Consider the following 19,083-nt stretch of genomic DNA (forward strand, 5'->3'; position numbering starts at 1 on the left):
TTTGAGTTCTGTGTTGATCCTATGACTTGGTTTTGTGTAAGTCAAATGACAATCCACTAGCACTTTAAGTTTTTAGCCTTTGAAAAATACTTTTGCATTTTTTATATACACAGTCATATCCAAAATAAAAACATCACTTGAAACTTCCATTAACTTTTTTTTCTTGTCTTAGATAACATCATGAACAACTTGAGAAGAAAAGCCTAGAAAAATAAGTTAAATTCACCAAAATTGGCAAACATGGGTAACTTTTACTTCAAAGATTGTAGAGTAAATAAACAGATACATCTTTCAATTGGGCTTTCAAGCAATTATACAACAACGCATGTACTCTCAGCAACATCACTAAGACAGCAATGGATGTTCTTCAGCTTTTACCTGTTGTAATCCACAATAGGGTTTCCAAAACTTCTGCACATTGTGCTTTTCATATCAAATTTTTATTAAAGTCTTAGCTATTTTCTAAATGAATATCCTTTTTATTGGATTTTTCCAATTACAAATGAAATTTAATTTTACATCTATCATTAGAAACAACACTTACAATGGGACTGTACAAATTTAGGTCAAAATAAAAATATATGTATTTTGTGGTTTCATAAAACTTCATTTACTGTATCTTTAAAGAAAGCAGAAGTAACAGCAATATATGTAAAAGTAATGATTTAATGACTATAAGCAAGACAGAGCAATAGAATTGTGCTTCTTTTGCAGACGGGGGACAATGAAATGTTTAACTACAATTTCCCCATACAAACATGAAACAATATTCATAGAGAATAAACACCCTCACAAATAACTGATGGGTGATGAACAAGTTCGACCAAAGCAAAACACAAACTGAAAATTGTTGGGGATATTCATACTTTAAATTCAACACGCTCACTGTATTTAAAAACTAATACCTGTAGAAGCTCACAATAAATTGCTTCTATTTCCAGACGTTACAGAGAGGGCATATTCCACTGTTTATAACTGTAACAGCAATTCTTAAGTTTGAAATTTCCACTATGCCACATATTAAAATAATTTTAGATAAAATGCCTTCTTCCAGCAATTTGCTGGTTTATTTAAAATATTTGTTTTAGAATTACAGCGATCAATATGCATTTTAAAAACACATTAATTCCATCATAAGCAATGGGAAATGAAGAAAGCATTTCCAATTTCCTTAGTGAAAAGTTTTTCTTTAATGCAACTATTAATTTTAAAAGTAAACAGGTATTACTAGAGAAAAATCAGTATTACGATATGCCAATCGCTTCCAATGGAACAAAATTTAGAATTAAATATCCACATTAAAAATATCCTATGGTGATAAGGCTCAAACATAGGTATCTGCAAAGGTCGAACCAGTTGGGAGAATTTTAACAACCATCTCTGAATGCATGAAACACAATATTTTCTTTATAGTATTTATAAATATATCATACAATACTGTTTCCTGTTATGTCGTATACCAATATGGCATTGTACAATAAGCATAATGCCATCTGATTCATACAAAAGCGAATCATTTAAACAAGTCAGTAAAATAAACGGTAGTACCCGCTTTTAGGCTTACAGATTGTAAAACTGAAGTTTACTTTCCTTTGATCGGTTTCGCACAGCAACAGAGAAGTAAAAATCAAACAGGAATCAAAATGGCTAAATATGCAAGAAATTGTTATTCACAGTGACATGGCTACATAGAATGCATTATTCTATGCATATTCTTTCCATTTGTTGAATTTCAAGATAAAAAGCACTTGTTTTCTACAGGTTCACAAAACAGCATAATAACAAGAACAATCAGGGAGGATGTAATGTAGGCGTTAGTTGAGATTAACAAACTATGGCCCAATGTTTATAGCCACTGCAGAAGATTTTCAAATCCAAACAATGGTTACAGAAACCATTTCACATCTGTCCTAACACACAGAAAAACATCTTGCCTGCTTTCTCAGAAATCAATTCTTTCGAGAAATAATCTTTCTTTTCAATTAACGTCCATATGAATATCACATCTAGTCCATCTTTTATAGCCAAATTTAACGTCACTACAAAAGAAAGCAAATTGGACGATAGTCACATGTATTAGCATCTATAAAGCTGTAATGGCATGAAGATATCTATATAAATCAGGGGTTTAAAATTTTTTTCCTCAACAGTCTCAGGTATCAACCAGATGAAGTTGCTGACGACCCATTTACTGACGATTTTCGAGGTCTATTGGCAAAAGAAGATTGGTGGTTACCGCTGGGGCTGCTGCTGGTTCCATTCATAGTGCTGGAAATGTGAGGAAACTGAGGATGAGGAGACTGGACTGGAGTGCCGGGGCTGGGCAAACAAGAAGAGGTGGAGGGAATACCTCCTGCTGGGCTGTTGGCCTTGTCACTCCCAGAGTCACTTTCCAGTTCTCCAGCGTTTGTCAGTCCATCTCTCTGATGACTGATCTTCATTCTTTTACAAGTAGGTCGAACTCTGTATTTCAAAGGAAGCGGACCATTCTATAAAGTTAAGAGGGAAAAAAAAAATCAGTCTTAGATCTTTAAGTACAGTCTACAAAAATAACCTGCGAGCATCAGGTACGCTACTTACCCTTCTCCAGGTATAAATGTAGGCAATGTCCATTAGTGTATAGTAATCCTTTAAAGGTTCCTCTTCATACATGACATCAATCTGTTGAAAAACAACACTTCAATTATTAAGTGTCACAAAGAATGATGGTAAATCTAGATTTTTTTGGCCACCTAAATAGAATCCAAAAATGCTTTTAAAAAACATTTTCTCCACACATTTGGACAAAGAAAGAATCCCTCTGGAAACTTCAAATGAGGGAAAACATTTCTTGAAATTAGTAAGGGATTTGTTTTCACAGCATAAAACAGAATCCATACCAAATATTTTAAGAGCGATTTCCAAATAAAGTACTAAATTAAAAAAAAAAATTCCGTTGCTTTTTTGGGTTTAGAATCCAAAAAGAAAAATGTCATTGAAATTTTTTTTTAAAGATTTACATAGAATGCATGAAGACTATAAAGTAGATACCTGGAAAGTATTAGGTATGTCCATTTTACTTCTGAGAAACTTTCTTAGGTGCATCACAGTCATTGCTGCTGGGCATCGTAAATACCTTTTATCATTCACCTAAGAGCATATTTAAAAAAAATAATTTTTTAAAATTCCTAACTTTAAGATTTTTTTTTTAAAGTCAAAAAAAATAGATGTCTGAGTATGACAAAAGGTACGAATACCAAAGCTGAGATTTGACTAAGTTCTCAGCTATACTTTGAGTTTGCTATTATTATAAATACTAAATGAACAGATTCCTTCAGTACATCAAAGCATTAAACATTAATTACTGAAAATATTTTGTAAGAAGAGTAATCATATATAAGATAAATTCTATCTAGTAACTATTGAATACAGATCACTCTTAAACAACAAACGTGATGATTTTCTTCTATTTGATAGCAACATCTGACCCTAGGATATGCTAAAGAGCAACATACACCCTCATAAAATCTAGAATCCAAACAATGCATCTTCTATGTGTTTTTGTATCATGGAACATACCTCCTCCTTAGATTTCTCCTTGTCTTTATTTACTTTCCGATCCAATCTAAGAAACAGATAATTTATTAGGCAAACAATGTATCTAATAAATATATTAGCATAAAACACATTTCCTAAAGAATTTACCTGTTCTGGTCAAAGAATTCAATGGATAAACTTATTATTTCATCATCAGTTATAATTCTCTTATCTTCATCTGCAACTTCTCCTCTATCTTCATTAGAGCCATTGGCAGCTATAAAGACATTTTTAAATTCAATTTTTAAGAATTAAGTATTTAATTAAATATTATACATATAGAAGAATGGAATTGGTACTTTTAAGCTTAATTTTAATAATTTACTGGATAAGTTCTCCCTCCAAATAAAATGTCTTTCCCCCTCTAAAGAGTTTACCATCAGCTGAAGGATGAGCTGCATAAAAATCCCTTCTTCTCTTCATTTCATCTAAAGAGGAGGAAAAAAAAGACTTAAACATAGCAGGTAAAACTGATAAATACTTTTTAAAAATTCATTTTTAAGCAAGTCACTCACTTTTGAAAAGCCCTGGAACTAATTTGTATACAATATCTTGAAGAGTTTTATCTGACCTGAAAAAGAATAAATTAGAAAATAAACTATCAACTAATATGGCAAAAACTAAAAATGTTTATTAAGTTTTTAAACATTCTTTGTTTTCTCTGTTATAGTATTTTACTTGATTGTAACACTGTCTATAACTACATCAACGTGATAATTATGATAAAACTTCTTTATGTAGTAGCACTGTTTTTTAATTAGTAGAATACTCTATTTTATACTCACTAATAAATTCTTCACATTTCACTAAGTCAAGAAAAGTGTGCCTTCCAAATTACTGAATTAGCTAATATGAAAGAGAACAAAGAGGAGAGAATGGAAGCAGTTTAAACACATGCACTCTTGCCTGTCACAAGGTCAATAAAGCAATGCAAAAATGGAGAACTAATTCCATTTTTAAAAATGATTTTAAAAAATCTTAAAATCCCTTGAATAATACTGAACTCTGTTTAAAGTTAGTCATCATTAAAATGGCCAAGAAATTAAGGGCTATCCTCCTCTACAAAGTACACGCATTAGACGGTGACTGAAGGGTAAATTTTGTGTGAAGAAATAAACACTAAATTCAATAATTATGCAATTACAAACAATGTTTTTAAACATTTTCCTACCTTATATTCAGTAGTGGTCTGGTCTTGTGAACTTGGACATCACAGATAGGACAATACTTGCTGGTCTCCAGGTAACGCACAATACACGTTTTACAGACTAGAAATAAAAACACAAATTTTTTAAAGTTCAGGAAGTAGATGCTAAGCAATAAAATTAGTGTGTCAGAAATAGAGAACTAGTAGTAACAAAATGGTAAATACCAAAAGGCATTTCTAATTAAATAAACAAATTCAGTTAATATCCTGAGAACACTTATACAATTTATATTTATACAGTATTTTATTAAATATGCATTAACAAAAAGTCACTAAATGCAAGAGCGGAAAACAACTTCTTCATTTTGTACCAACATTCTCAAGGACAGTGGGAATTGTTAGTTTTCAAATTTCAGGACAAGATGTTAAATATACACGACACAAGAAAAGGTCTAAAACTGTGTACTTACAGGAATGTAGACATTCTATTATGGTTGTGGCATCAATGAAGTACCCTCCACAAAGCACACACATTAGGTGGGGATTTAGCTCAGTGATCTTGATTCTGGTTGTTCGATGCATTTCTGCTTTTGATAAAAGATCCTGCAAGACAAAGAAATATTGGCCATAATTCACAGAAAGAGATTCGAGATTATCTCCAACTCCCAGTAACTATATGCTCTGAAATGCTGAAGGAGTTCATAAAACTCGTTTAACACTGTGCAGCTGGACTGTCCCAACGTCTTCTACAGAAAGAATTCACTGATCAGACCTCAATCAGTTCTACAGAAAAGGTGAAAAAGGATCCAAGAAAAGTAATCTCTGGTTCCTCAGGTCATTCCAGGAGGGAGAAGAAAAGGTCTGGGGTGGGGGCTGGGAGCTGAGAGCATTCGGGTCTCTTTCTTCCATTTGTCCTCCAGCCCAGCAGCCCCACGGCTGCTGCAGACGCTACACGCTCCCCGCAGATATTTACCAACCGCTAGGGCTTGTTCCAGGACTCCAAATTTAGGGTAAAACTTCCTTATGGATCTTCGATCGAAAATCCAGGAGCATGCCCTGGCTTCCCAGGGGTTCTGGTTGTTTTAAGCGGTTCCGGCAACCAGAACCAGGCACGTTTTGACGGGATACAAAGGGAAAGCAAATTCTGCTCTATCTGCATCCCTGGCATTTCCGGAGCTGGGTGCTGGGGCCGCAGGAGAAGCACCTCGAGTCGGCCTCGGGCTGGGGCCTGAGCGCGCGGACGCCCGGGGGCCGGGGGGCCGGGATGCGGAGGGGCGGATCCGGCGGCGCCCGGGGCTCCGTCTCGCTCCGGATTCGGAACTCGCCTCTGTCGGGGTTTCCATAGCAACTTACACTTACACTTGGCATCCGGCCACCGCTGCAACTCCGCGCGGAGCCGGGCCGAGCCCGTAGCTTCGGCGGGCTTGCGGGGCTGCCGGGCGGCGGCAGCGGCGGGCGCGGGGGAGGGGCCGGCACGGCGCGGGGGCGGGGCCGCGCGGGGGCGGGGTGGGGTGCGGGCGCGCAGCGCGGGGGTGGGGCGGCCCCACGAGGCCCGCCGCGCTGGGGAGCAGGATTCTGGCCCGAGGCGACCCGGCAGACAGCCTGGGGGACCCCGGAGCGTGCAGTGGTAAAGGAAAATGCAAACCGCACTCCGGCCATTTCGGACACTCTTGGGGGCCTCTTTCCACGTCGACTCGGCGCGAAGAGCTTCTTTCAGATCTTGACTCTTTCGGTCTCTCCTGTTAGCAATCACTAGGTCAAAAATTTCATGAAGGGATCTTTTGAGAATTGCCAACTGTGCACTTAGCCCGAAACCGTCAGGGCTCAAATTGCAGAGATGTTTATTGAACTGAAACTCTTTAAAGCTTTCTTCTCTAATAGGAAGTTCTTCTGTAGATTAGGATGAGCGATACAAAGTTTTGGAAAGGCTGAAAACTGAAATCTGTTTCATAGCAGACAAGAAGTGGGCAAAGCCTTGTGTTTTACCTGAGCTATGCTGGATAGAGGCAAGAAAAACTACCTGAATCGATGGCAGTGACAATAAGTAAAGAACCATGTGACCAGCCCATTCCCAACGCTAAATCAACACCTTGTCAACCCAGAGCACCGAGAGCAGAGAAAAACAAATGTCATTTTCTCAGCCTCACCTCCATGCAAACCCCACACAATGAAATGCTATTCCCAACAGATATCGTATGTTATAGAAAAGTCACGGTGGGGAACTGTCAGCAACAATACAATAGCGGACAATCAGGGAAGTCAATTACTTCGTGCAGTATGCTTGAAAAATGCATTTCTTACTCCCACTTCATTCATTTCAGAATCTGAAATAAGACTAAGCTTCCAGACTTATCTGAAGCACATTCTCAAAGCTGCCTTGAACAGAAGTCTAGGAACTTGTGAAACTTGAAGATGCATCTGAGGTTTTAATTCTCAGGGAATTTTAATGCAGGAGAGGGAAATACTAATCAACACAGCTCAATGGCTGAAACTAAAAGTTTTAGAGTACTAAAAAAAAACACACACACACAACAAAAAAAACCCGGTAAAAACAAAACAAAGCCTCTTTTATGAAAAGTGACCACAGTGGCAACCAGTGACTTCAACCAGAAAACGTCATGTGTGACTCCTCAGTTATCTTTGGATGACTTGTTTAGAGGAATATTGTCAACATATTGTTAATATAAATCTAAGTGGGATTACAGAGGAGTTGTGGATGGAGCAGTGTCCCTAAAGAGTAGCAATATTTAATTCTATTGTACTTGGTGATTAAAGACAAGTCTTCTTGGTTCTCAAAGAAAACTCTCCTTATGAAACAGCAGGACCTTTACTAGAAAGATAGTTAGCAAGGTGATACTTCTGTCCCCTTGCAAAAGCACATCACACTAACGCCACCGATCATGAAGTTCAGGAAGGGGCATCAATAAAAACAGCTGCCTTTATTTCTCCTCTACTTTACATAAAATCAACACCAGACAAACACAAATATTAACACACAGAACAATCAGACCTCAGTGAAAGGTTATCTACTGGTTGGCTTTGAACGTTTAAGTCTCATGTACTTGACCAAAACCCTTTCAAATTCATTTTAAGTCTTAATTCACACAACTCCTCTACTTCAATTCACAAGAATTTGACCACAACCCTATAACCATTTATCATGCTAGTAAATACCACTTTGTTACTTGTATAAGAATCAGTTCTTTATCTTTACATACCACTTGAAAGTACTGGGAACCTAATGAAGACTTCCAAAACATCTGACATGCTTGATAAGGTTTCAGAAACAATCTCTTGCACCTTAGAAAGGAAAACCTTCTAGGTTCCACCACAGAACTGCCAGTTAAGCAAGCAAAAATGCACCAAACATACAATGGAAAAAATACTCAATAGTTTAAACTTGCCATTATAACATACTCAGTTGGGGCTGTCACTTTAGTTGGAGGCCTAACACCAGTAATGTCAAAATGAAGGAAAACAGAAGCAAGTTCTTATGTTAACAATCAGCTTGACTATTGCAATCTAACACATGCAAATAAACTCCATAACCCCAGTTGGGGCTCCCAGGTCAATACAAGTATGGGTAAACTTGGGGTTAACTTGACTTCTAGGGAGAATTTTACCTTTGGGGGCACTTAATGCACATCCAAGGACTTGATGGTAGAACATTAATGGATTTTTCAAGTACAACTAAATGCTCACTTTTCTTACAGAAGCGTGTGTATATGTGTGTGTATACATACACACATGCATACACAGTGACTTATATGGCTTTAAAGATACCAGGTGTAAATTTACACAAGTAGGTTATTTCAAACACCTTTGCACTTTGGGGCAGATGTATGGGAATGAACTCAAATATTAAAAAAATATATGTTTGCCCACAAAATCAACCTCTAAGGGATTCTACTTAAAATAAAACTCAAATGTTAATATAGTCTCATAAATTAGCATATGCTGTTAACAATTGGCATCCTTAGGTTTCAAGACTTTAGCGTAGCATATAATATGTTTCCAGAACTTGGGGGTTAAGCTTCCTATAAAATATAGGTTGAACTACTCATAACATTCTAGGCATCACCAACCTACACTTGGATTTGAATAATATGCCCAGAATTTTGCCTACTTTAAGGGAAGGGGTTAATACATGCTTGTATTTCAAATACTGAACCGTGACCACTAAGCCCACTAAATCCTTTTATTGCAATTGGGAATGATCAAAGTCTCTATACTTGTTTACTTCCAATTATTAACTGTAAATCTTTGGGAAAAAGATCATGCTATACGGCTGTCAAACCCAAAAGACTGCGTAAACATATGCCATCAACTTTTTAGTGCTCGTTTTCCAAAGCATCTCCTCACCACATGACCTAAGCTGACATTTACCAAACCTGTAAAACGTTGTGGACTTGAGTCATGGTTCTAAGTGCATCCCATACTAGAGGTTGAGAGAAAAACTGTAGTCTCTGAGAGAGAAAAAAACAAAAAGAGGAAAAAAGAAAGAAAGAGAGGAAACCTCTTGCAAGACTAACGTCCACTCACCATCATCACTCCAAAAAAAGCTCCAAATTTGAAATGCCCACTTCCCAGTGAGCACGTCCCAAGTAATGTTTGAAGAACTTATCCAAGACTCCCAACAAATAACACCTTGAAAACTTTACCATTTTAAACACAAACGCAGGAGACCTTGGAAACAACTGGGAACCGCCATCTTACAAGCCATCCAATTTCTCACAAGTGTCCCTCCAACTTAAGTTAATAACATTTTTGTTCGGGCTCTCACCAGCCTAACATCCACCTTGGCGGGATCGCTGCCCCCCACGCAACCCGTCCCTATAAAATGGGGGCGTTCTCTGGCTGTTTAAACCCCTCCAAAGCCCTTTCTTCGGGAGAGGAGGGAAGCCACTTGACCCAAGCAGCTCCCGATTTCAGGCACCCGTCCCCGTTTCATCAAAATCTACCTCTCAACAAAAGGCGCCGTGGCCGGGAGAGCCGCAGAAGCTGCAAATAGAAGTGTTCTTCTCGGGGGCCATGTGCGTCGCGAGGGTGTAGAGGGGCGCTTGGGGGAGAAAGGAACTAAAACGTGGGGCCGCGCGCGGCGCGTCCGGGCTGGAGCGGGCGGCGGCTGGAGCGGCGCCGAGGCCGGCTGGCGGCGGCGGCGCGGGCTGCGGGTCGGTCCCGGCGCCGCGGGAGTCGGCGGGCGGCGGCGGGCGCGCGCTCGCGGGCGCGGGCGGCGCGCGGGGCCGGGCGGCGCGCGGGGCCGGCGGGCGGCGGGCGGCGGCGGCGCGGGGCTCGGCGCCCACGCTGTCAGCGCCCTCCCGGCCGGCGCGGGCGAGGCGCGGGGGGGCCGCTCCCAGTCCACCGGCGGCCGGTCCGAGCCCGGCGCGACCCCCGCCGCCCCCAGGCCCCGTCCCGGAGGCGCCTCGCCTCCTACGTACCCGGAAAAAGCAGCCGGCGAGAAGCGATCGCAGCGGGCGGAAAAGACAATGAAAGTTAAAAGTCGTTCAGCAGAAAATGAATGTGAGCCAAGCGGCCATCTTGAAGCGAGCTGCAGACGCTGCTGTCAATGGGCAACGAGCGCAGCCGAGAGGAGCCGCGGCCGCCGCGCTCGGCTCATGCTGCCTCCCGAGCCCGGCCTCCTCCTCCTCCTCCGCCTCGGCCTCCTCCTCCGCGGCCTCCTCCTCCTCCTCCTCCTCGGCCTCCAACGCCTCCTCCTCCTGGGCCTCCTCCTCCTCCTCGGCCGCCGCCGCCTCCTCCCGCTCCGCACTCGGGGGAGGGAGCGCGCGGAGGGGGCGCGATCAGTATTATTCTGCGGGGCTGGGAGGTGTTTCTAATCCGGATCGGGGCTCCCTCGCCAACATCCCCATTGTCTCGCCCCGATCTCTGCCTTTAATACTACGATTATTATTTCATAGTTGCCGTGGGGGGAGGAGGGGGGTGGGGGGCGCCGTGTGTGTGCGTGCGGAGAGGCGGGGGGAGGGGAGGAAGGCTGAGGAGGGGGAGGGGAGGGTGGAAAAAAAAAGCACCGCTGAAGGCAGAGTGGAAACTGACACCGGCTCCAAAATGGCTCAGAGTCCGCCCGCCCCCTCCCCCCGCCGCCCCCCCACCGGGTCACGTGCTCCCCTCATTCCTTAAGGGCGGCCTGGGAATTAGTGTCGGTGTAGTCGGGCCCGCGGCCGCCCCCTCCCCTCGGAGCAGCGCGACCCGGCCCCCTCCCCCTCGCTCGGCGCGGCGGCGGCGCTGGCGCGGCTGCGGAGACATTTCTCCACAGCGCCACACGCGCCACCCTGCTCTCGGCGCGGGCATCGCTCCGGCCCCGCAAGCAGTTCAGCCCAGCCCACCCCACCCCCCGTTATTTCTTTCTTGCCGCCGCCCGCCTCCGCCCGCGGTGCACACGTCCGCGGGCTCCAGCCGAGGAGATCGCCCGGCCGCCGCCCCCCGCTCGGCCCCACGGGCTGCGGCCCAGACTCCGGCGCCGCGGCGCGGAACCTGCGACCGAGTTGGGCTCGCGGAAACAACAGCGCCCGCCCCAGTCTTCCCGCGGCCGCGCCGGCCCCCTTCCCCGCCCGCCAGTGGCCGAGGCGGGGCGCGCGCGGGCAGCCGCTCGCTCCGGGCAGGGGCTCCGCGCGGGGCCGGCCGGCCGGCCGGGCCGGGCCTCCGGAGCCCCACGGGCGAGGGTCGGGCTGCGGGCGAGCCCTCGGGCACAGGTAACGGGACGGGCCAGCTCCCGGCGCGGAGCGACCGCGCCCTTTCCCCACGTCCCGAAGCTGGGGTCTTAAGGCAACCCCGAAGATCGCATCCTTTCCCACTACGCTTAACTTTAATCCTGAGAAGAGGCGATCGTTAAAAGTTAACGCCAATCGTGTCTGCGTTTTCAAAGTAATAATTAACAAACTCAAATCCAAACAAACTCTCAGCACTCTTTAGTGGGAACAATTTATTTATTCAGAATATAATACTGTCTGCTTCCTTTTGGAAGACTTGGAAAAGATCGAATATGATCAGTGTACGGATAATACTAAAGATGATTCAAATACTTTGGCAGACTTTCCCTCTTAACCCTTTCACAAGTGTAAAAGAAAAAGTGTCAAAATTGATGAGTGACACAAATCCAAAAGAAAAAATTTGTTCTCCTGAAAAGGAAGACATCCAGCTCGCAGAAACGATGGTTCGGCGGAGGCAAGGCGTTCCTGGTCTTCCTCTAGACCGGGGCAGATCGTTAACTTCCCCAAATTACAACTGAGTTGCTCTTTCCAGGCTTTTCGAAGCATCTTTAAGTTTCCCTACTAAGTCCTGAAGATGTGTATGATGAATCGTTTTTAGGATAAAAACACAAGAAAGAAGTATCCAACTTTGAGAAAGATGCAAGAAAAGAGTCGGGGGACACTTTCTAAACAAGTTTAAAATTCACAAAGATTTTAAACCTTTGACAAACCACTATCAAAAGAAGGTTTTCTTCTAAAATATAAAAGATGTAAAAAATTAAAAGAAGGTCAATAGAAAGTTTTCCTCTAAAATATCTCATCTTCAAATGGGCTGCTTGCCCTCAGATGTGAGATATAGTTTCTAACTGAATCCTCTGAACAGGCGAAGTATATCAAAATTAAAATTTCTCAAGTTATCTAACAAAGATTATGCTGTATTCACATCTTTTAAAAGTTTAAAGTTTGATTAATGGTTACATTAAAACGACTCTGCAGGAGATCCCTTTTGAAAAATTCAATCTCATCAAAATTTCAAGCAATGACCTTCATTTTTTTAAGTGGTAAGAAATAAATTCGTTGTCATGTCCATTAATCAATGTAATTTTTAATTTCCCCAGTCTTACACTGGCAATATAAACAGTTTTAGAATTTTTGTATACTTGCTCCTTTATAAAAAGTCATTTACAACTACTGTTTAAAAATCATGTTTTGAGAGTTTAATTCAATTTCTGAAAGCAAAGAAGACATTTTCAAAGCCAAGCTCTTCCTTTTGCTTTGTCCTATTGGCTCACACTTATCACAAATAGAAGGAATTTACACTCAACACTACACAAGTTTATTTTAATTGGAGGGAACAGCAAATGCAGACCAATTCTGTTAGTAACATCGTAATTACAAAAGCGAAGCCTACGTTAAAATATTGCTTTTGAAGCCCCCTCACCATTAAATCCTTAACCAACCTTCATTATCTACTGACAGATGGTTAATTTTCTTTTGAACTTTACATAGGCATAATTCTCAATTAAAAATCTGTAAAAAGGTAGGCATATTCACAGATCCTAATACTGTACCTGTAATTGTTCCATGTTGCAACTAAAACTAATCTCTGGGTGGGATCGGGAATCAGTGTTCTAGGGAAGAAAAAAATGCTGTTTATTTAAATCAAGGAAATTTTAAATTTCATTACACATTTAATTTTTAGACAGGGCTTATGTATAAATACCTCTACATTTAAGGTCACCAAATATGCAGGTCTGTACATCTTATCAAGTTGATTGGTCTAAAACAACACAACACATTGATTTCAGTCTTTAACTCTTATTTTTTTAAAAAAGCTCCCTAAGTTCCCCTAGAAAACAGTTTGTTAAACTTTACCTTTATCTGATATTCCAAATGCCAAGAAACATCAGTTATATGAGGGAAAGATCTGCCTATACTGAAAGATACAATGATAATTTTGTACATAATAGCTACAGGAAAACTTTTAGTATTTATCTTCACCAACAATGGTGTCTATCACCTCCCCACCACACACACTATTTTAATCCATTCTGAATTTAAAACATTGTTAAACTTTATTTTCAAGTTCTGAAGAGTAAAGAGCATTTTAAAAATTATCTCCATAAGCTTTATCTTTAAAAACATTAGCTTAACTGCAATTGTTTCACTTGCCCTTTAGCCCCTTTTCTTTTGGTCTAGATCCCGTTTTTTTGTCCTGTTTTGTTTCACACCAACACTCTCCATTCATACCTGCAAGTAAAAAGTAGCTCAGCTTGACACCTTATACAGGACCTACCTTCCCAGTAGGATTTCTAGGGAATTCCTATTATTCTGGGAGGAAAAAAAAGAAAGAAAATATGTCTTTGCAAACAGAGTAGAAGAAAAATAGTAATTGTTAATTTTTAAAAATTTAAGTAAGTAACCTGATATTCCGTGCAAAACAATTCTATTCTCTCGCTGTCAAATTTACAGTCTTCTAGATAAGTGCTAAAGAAAAAAAAAAGCCTAAGTTTAGTCTCCATTTTAAAAACTGAAATTGGAATCATAAAGGTACTATTTGAAAACAAATGGATATTTAAATAAATCCTGTACCTTAGAGTTGATTTGTCAGCTCTTTGCTTTCCAGCCTCCAGTATGTAAGTTGCAGCTGCTGCATGACAATGTTTTAAAACCACTGGATCGATATGTTTCAAGTCTGGGTGATCTAAAATAAATTAATTGCCAGTGATGCCTGTGACAATAAATTCTTTATAGTCCTGTTTCTAAAAAGGGATTTTAATTTGGGTAAAGAACCCTCTCTAACAAGATAACAAGAAGAATTCAACTATAAGGACTGGAAATTATAAGTAAATGAGATGTGCAACATGGTCAATGGCAAAACAATAAAGATCACACATCAATAATTATGCAATTACCTGGTCAAATTACCTTCTTTTACTTTACCTTAATACTTTTATTTTTTAAAAAACATAGTCCTAGAGTAAAATATACAGTGGTCACTCTAAAGCTGGAGTAAATTCCGAGGAAAATAAGAAGATAAATATTTTATATGGTGTAAATTTAAGAATGAATAAACTTTCCTTCTAAAGATTAATTTTATGCTGACTGGCTCCATGGACATTAACACATGGAGGTGGGGGAGAGGGAACGAGTTCAGAATATAAAATACAATTTTCAAAATATTTTCAGGTTTCGACAGCCATCCTTTCTTTTTTTTTTTTTTTTTGAGATTAACCAGGTGGCGGTTACTATTTTCGTTTAAAGAACTTCCACTTTCATACTTTTTGTACACGTGTTTAGCTCGTGAAACTACAGGAAAAAAATTTGAATTGTTGAGATATTTATATTTAAGAAAATCATGTAATAGCGATCTGTCTTAAAATATGCCTCCATCCATACTGACACCGCACTCCGCAATCACTGACCCGACCACTTATAAGAGACTCGCCTCCTGATAACTAGTGCAGAACAAAACATTATGCACCATAGTTTAAGGGTCTAGGCGTGGAACCTGTGCAAAACATATTGAACTAGAGTGTTGGAATGATCAGAGGATCTTGAGGTATTCTCTAAGATGAAAAATGTCAACACTATTTGACGTAGTAATTACTTTGGAAGCAGACCCTTTAAAACCTTCGTCAACCTAGCACTGAAAGCTTGAATTGCAGGGAGCTGCCCTGATGAAGTCCAAGTGTCAAACAGCCTTTGCCCCAGACCAGGCTGAAAACCTTAGATGTTTAGGCCACAAACAAGACTTGAACACCGGCTTTACAAAGGAACAAAGAGCCTGGGAGGGGAAATCAGGCCAGGAACGTGTAGCTGGCTGTGTGCAGGTGCCAACTGGGGAGAGAACAATGCTCAGGGTCCGATGTGGGTTCTGGCAGAGCCACATCCCCACACTCCGTCCGGAGCGAAGGGCAAACCCCGGAGACTTCCTCTTCCCGGGGCTTTCCCCTTCTCGCTCCATCTCGCTCCTCTTCTCCGAGCGCCCCTCCACCCAGGCCGATCCAGCTCAGAGCCCAGCGGCTTACCTAACACGGCCTCGTCCGCCTGGGCGTCCAGTAGGCTCTGGAAAGCCGCCCGGAGGAGAAGCGTGAAGGCGTTGGAGTCGAAGGAGCCGGGATCGGCCAGCATCTGGAAGCCTTTCTGCACATACTCCGAGAGCTCCATTGTGAGCGCGCCGTGACCTTCGACACGCGCACCACGTGACACGCGCCGCGCGCTCAGCTGATGCGGCCGCGCGCGCACGCGGCTGGGGCGGCGGCGGCGGCGGCGGCGGCGGCGCGGGCTGCGGGCCTCCCAACCCGTGGGCTCCCCGCCGGCCTCCCGGGCCGCTCCCCGGCCCGCGACCCCGGCCACCCGCCAGCCGCCGCCGCCGCTTCCGTCCAGTCCTTCCTTCTGCGCCCGCCGCTAGGGCCGCCGCGCCTTAGCGCGAGGGGCGGCCCGGGCTCTTTGTGGACGCGCTCGGCGCTTTCTCTGCTCTCGGCGCTCACCTAGGACTGTCACCGGCTCCTGCGGGGCCCGCGGGAGCGCTCCCGAAAGACCCCTCGGGAGGTGGTGATGGTGACGGGATCCCGGCCCCCACCGGCCCCGAGAACTACGCCTTCCCCACTCCTCGCTCAGCGCGAAAGCCTGCGGGAAGCTCCAATCGGAGGCAACTGGTTGGTTTTTGGTTGGGGGCTTTTTTTTAACTCAAGAGCTTAACCCCCAAGCACTGCCCTTCTGTGAATGAGACTGTAGACGTCTAATTATAATTCTTGCTTATTTTTCCTCTTTCATTGTCATTCCTGGAATACGGCAATTGATTCCTTCCTGCGTGGTGTGTGTGTGTGTGTGTGTGTGTGTGTGTGTGTACACATGTATACATATAGTGCGCGTGTGTAGGTGCTGTACTTCGACAGTTAAGGGATTAATATCTTATTCACGAACATATTGGACAGAATTATTAAAAATTTTAGATGCAGCTACAAATAAACACCTTTCAAAAGCAAACTGATAAAAATTTTGTGCTACTGTGCTCACAGCATCTATGGGTCCTGTTTTAATTAGTCAAGCTATCATATTTTTATCAAATAGTTATCTTAGTAAAATGGCAAAACTAAAAACTATTTACTAAAAACTTAGTAAATAGTTAAGAATGGCAAAATCTTTATCAGAAGTGAATACCCATCATTTTAAAGGTTCAAATATTGTATAAAGTTTAACTTCCCCTTTATAGTTATACGAATTTGGAGAACAAGAGTGATTCTTGAAACAAAACAAAAAACTGCATCAAAGTAGATTATGCATTTTTTGATCAAAAGAATTTAAAAAGGAAACTCAAAGTGCAGTTCTTTCCGGGTGGAGGGGCGGAATAAAGAAGGAGAAAGATGTTTTAGTCTTTCAAATAATGCCTCTTAGGAGGCATTATTTGAAACAGACTCACCATGAAACACTTTTTGAGGCATAATTTAGGTGTTTATTTGAAAAAAAAGTTTCTAACGAATACAGTCAACATTTAACCTTGCACCAATGCATAAAGAACACCTGATTTCACAACAACAGGACGCAAATGGAATAATTTAGCATCAGTAAAGATTGAGTAACTACTCAAGTTCTCCTTTGAAGGCTTTGAAAGGCATGTGAACTAGCTCTCCACTTCGGTGAGCATATAGGAGCAGTGAAGGATTTGAAAGTCTCCCTAGAGTCTTTATGAAACAAACACCTATTAATCATGTTCATCTTTTCTTCCCATCTCTCATTTTCTTTCTAAACTCCTTGTTTCTCCTCAGTAGTAAAACGTCAGTTGAAAAATGTCCAGATATCTGATTTGCATAAGGGATATTTTACAGGGCAGAGTTGTGTAAAAGTTAAACAATATTAACAACACCCAAGCTCATTACATGTGTTACATATTTTATGACCTTGCATAATATTGATTGTTAATACTCTAATAGAATTTGAGTTGATAACTGTAATCATACTCAATTTAGTGTCAAAAAGGAAAGCAATAATGCTTGAGCATAGATTTTTAAATGCTGTTTTAAAAGAGGAAAGTAATTCAATTAAATGTGACTTCCTGGGTGTAAAAGTTAGGAAATTCACAAGAATTGTTTCTGTAATAGCTGTCATGTTACTCTCCTGTACATATGTAAGTCCTTTCTCTTACAAGGCATTTGTCGTCTTCTACCTAAATGTGTTTATGTGTTAGGCCCAAGTGATGGGTATATTTCCAGCTCACACAAAAATTTTCACCATAATTTTTTCTGATACTAGAAAAACTGAATTTTTCTCCTGTAGCTACATTTATTTCAACTCCCTTTGTAGGAGGCACAGGATTAAGTATTTGTTTAAATGTAGATAATACATGTATTTCTTTGACAAGTAAGCCATTGAAATACATTGAAGTATAATTATTAAAAGGCATGATTACACAGATGTAGACTCTGTTGCAGCAATAAAATCAATATATTCTATATTATTAGAAAAACTAGGTATGAAAACATTCTGAAACTATGGGGGAAAAACTATTAAAAATTTTTGCTTTGATCACTGAAAACAGCATTGGAACTTTCACTAGACTTAAAACAATTCTGCAGCCTTAAAGCCAATCGACTAAATTTGCCCTGAAAGAACCTTTTAAAATAACAATTATGTGCAGCTGAAAACAGCAAAATAGATGTTCAATGATCTTCGTGTTAATAATGTATTTTTCCTTTTAAACTGCAAATTTAAGATAGATAATGCTGCTAAATTTGTTTTTCTTTTTGAGAATGTACAAATTATTCAAAGGATGAGAAAGTATTTTTAAATGTTTTTAGAATGTTTTAAAATACATTGTATCCTTTGAGCTGGTTAGTTAACTTTTTCTTTTTTAGAAAACAATTTAATATTGGCCTCTGCACCATGAGTACAATTTAAATGTGCTGGGGCATTTACAGGATCTATGTGGTCAGCTTTTCCCAAAGGCCTCATTGGTATATTTGTTGGTTGCAATTGTTTTTATGTCTAGTATTTATTTTTTAGACTGTATAAGTACTTTTGCTTTTGTGCCGAGGAAGCTGAGGGAAAGTATTACTTTAGATTGAAGAGTTCCTTGAATACCCATGGGGAGGAAAAAAAAAAAAGCCAATATGCTTAAATGCCCATGCATCCAAAAGTTTTTACTGGCATACATACTATGTTCTTGCGGGGTTCTATTCCACCCCTGCACGTGGAATACCTGCTCACTTTCCAGAAAGAAGAAAGTTTAAAATGCTTAAATATTACCTAGACACACGAAACATCTTCTCTCTGCCCCCTCACAGGGATTCTTTGGTGGTTAGTGATCTTAAAGCCTTGAGATAAATATTAATAAAAATAGAATTTATTATTTTAAAGCTACTTTAACCACAAATGGACACTTGGGAGGAATGCTTAACTAACATACGGTATTTGAAAGTATAGGTCAAAACTATTTCAGTGAAGTTTATAAAATCTATACACATTCTTTTATTAAATATCTTAACTTGGCAAGGCATAGATTGGGTCTTGGAATTTGAATGGTCAAGTTTTTGCACATTTATGACTACAGAGTTCAGTGGTTTCAAATTGAGTCTTGTGTCACATGTTTTCAAAAGACCACATCAAGCATTCAGAGGGAACAACAAAGGTTTAATTTTCAAATTAAGCATTTAG

The 19,083-nt window shown here is 41.1% G+C and overlaps 2 protein-coding genes across 3 annotated transcripts; both read right to left on the bottom strand.

Moving 5' to 3' along the window:
* Positions 1-418: 418 nt before the first annotated feature.
* On the bottom strand, positions 419-10,666 carry BMI1 (BMI1 proto-oncogene, polycomb ring finger). Of its 2 annotated transcripts, none has more exons than XM_030837143.3 (10): positions 10,162-10,666; positions 5,194-5,326; positions 4,748-4,844; positions 4,092-4,147; positions 3,954-4,004; positions 3,685-3,793; positions 3,559-3,604; positions 3,031-3,129; positions 2,581-2,661; positions 419-2,489 (listed from the first exon to the last, which is right to left on the bottom strand). In XM_030837143.3, exons 2-10 carry the CDS (start codon positions 5,303-5,305, stop codon positions 2,160-2,162), a joined length of 981 nt encoding a protein of 326 aa, XP_030693003.1. In that variant the 5' UTR covers positions 5,306-5,326; positions 10,162-10,666; the 3' UTR covers positions 419-2,159. The 2 variants fall into 2 exon arrangements, with proteins under 2 accessions (XP_030693003.1, XP_030693004.1); XM_030837144.3 differs by lacking the exon at positions 10,162-10,666 and adding an exon at positions 9,685-9,827.
* Positions 10,667-11,641: 975 nt separating this feature from the next.
* Positions 11,642-15,622, bottom strand: COMMD3 (COMM domain containing 3). The gene is made up of 8 exons (XM_030837148.2): positions 15,459-15,622; positions 14,020-14,131; positions 13,851-13,914; positions 13,724-13,758; positions 13,303-13,363; positions 13,151-13,207; positions 12,999-13,058; positions 11,642-12,016 (listed from the first exon to the last, which is right to left on the bottom strand). Exons 1-8 carry the CDS (start codon positions 15,595-15,597, stop codon positions 11,957-11,959), a joined length of 588 nt encoding a protein of 195 aa, XP_030693008.1. The 5' UTR covers positions 15,598-15,622; the 3' UTR covers positions 11,642-11,956.
* Positions 15,623-19,083: the final 3,461 nt, after the last annotated feature.

This window comes from Globicephala melas, chromosome 2 (genome assembly GCF_963455315.2).
Source record: "Globicephala melas chromosome 2, mGloMel1.2, whole genome shotgun sequence".
Classification (NCBI taxonomy): domain Eukaryota; kingdom Metazoa; phylum Chordata; class Mammalia; order Artiodactyla; family Delphinidae; genus Globicephala; species Globicephala melas.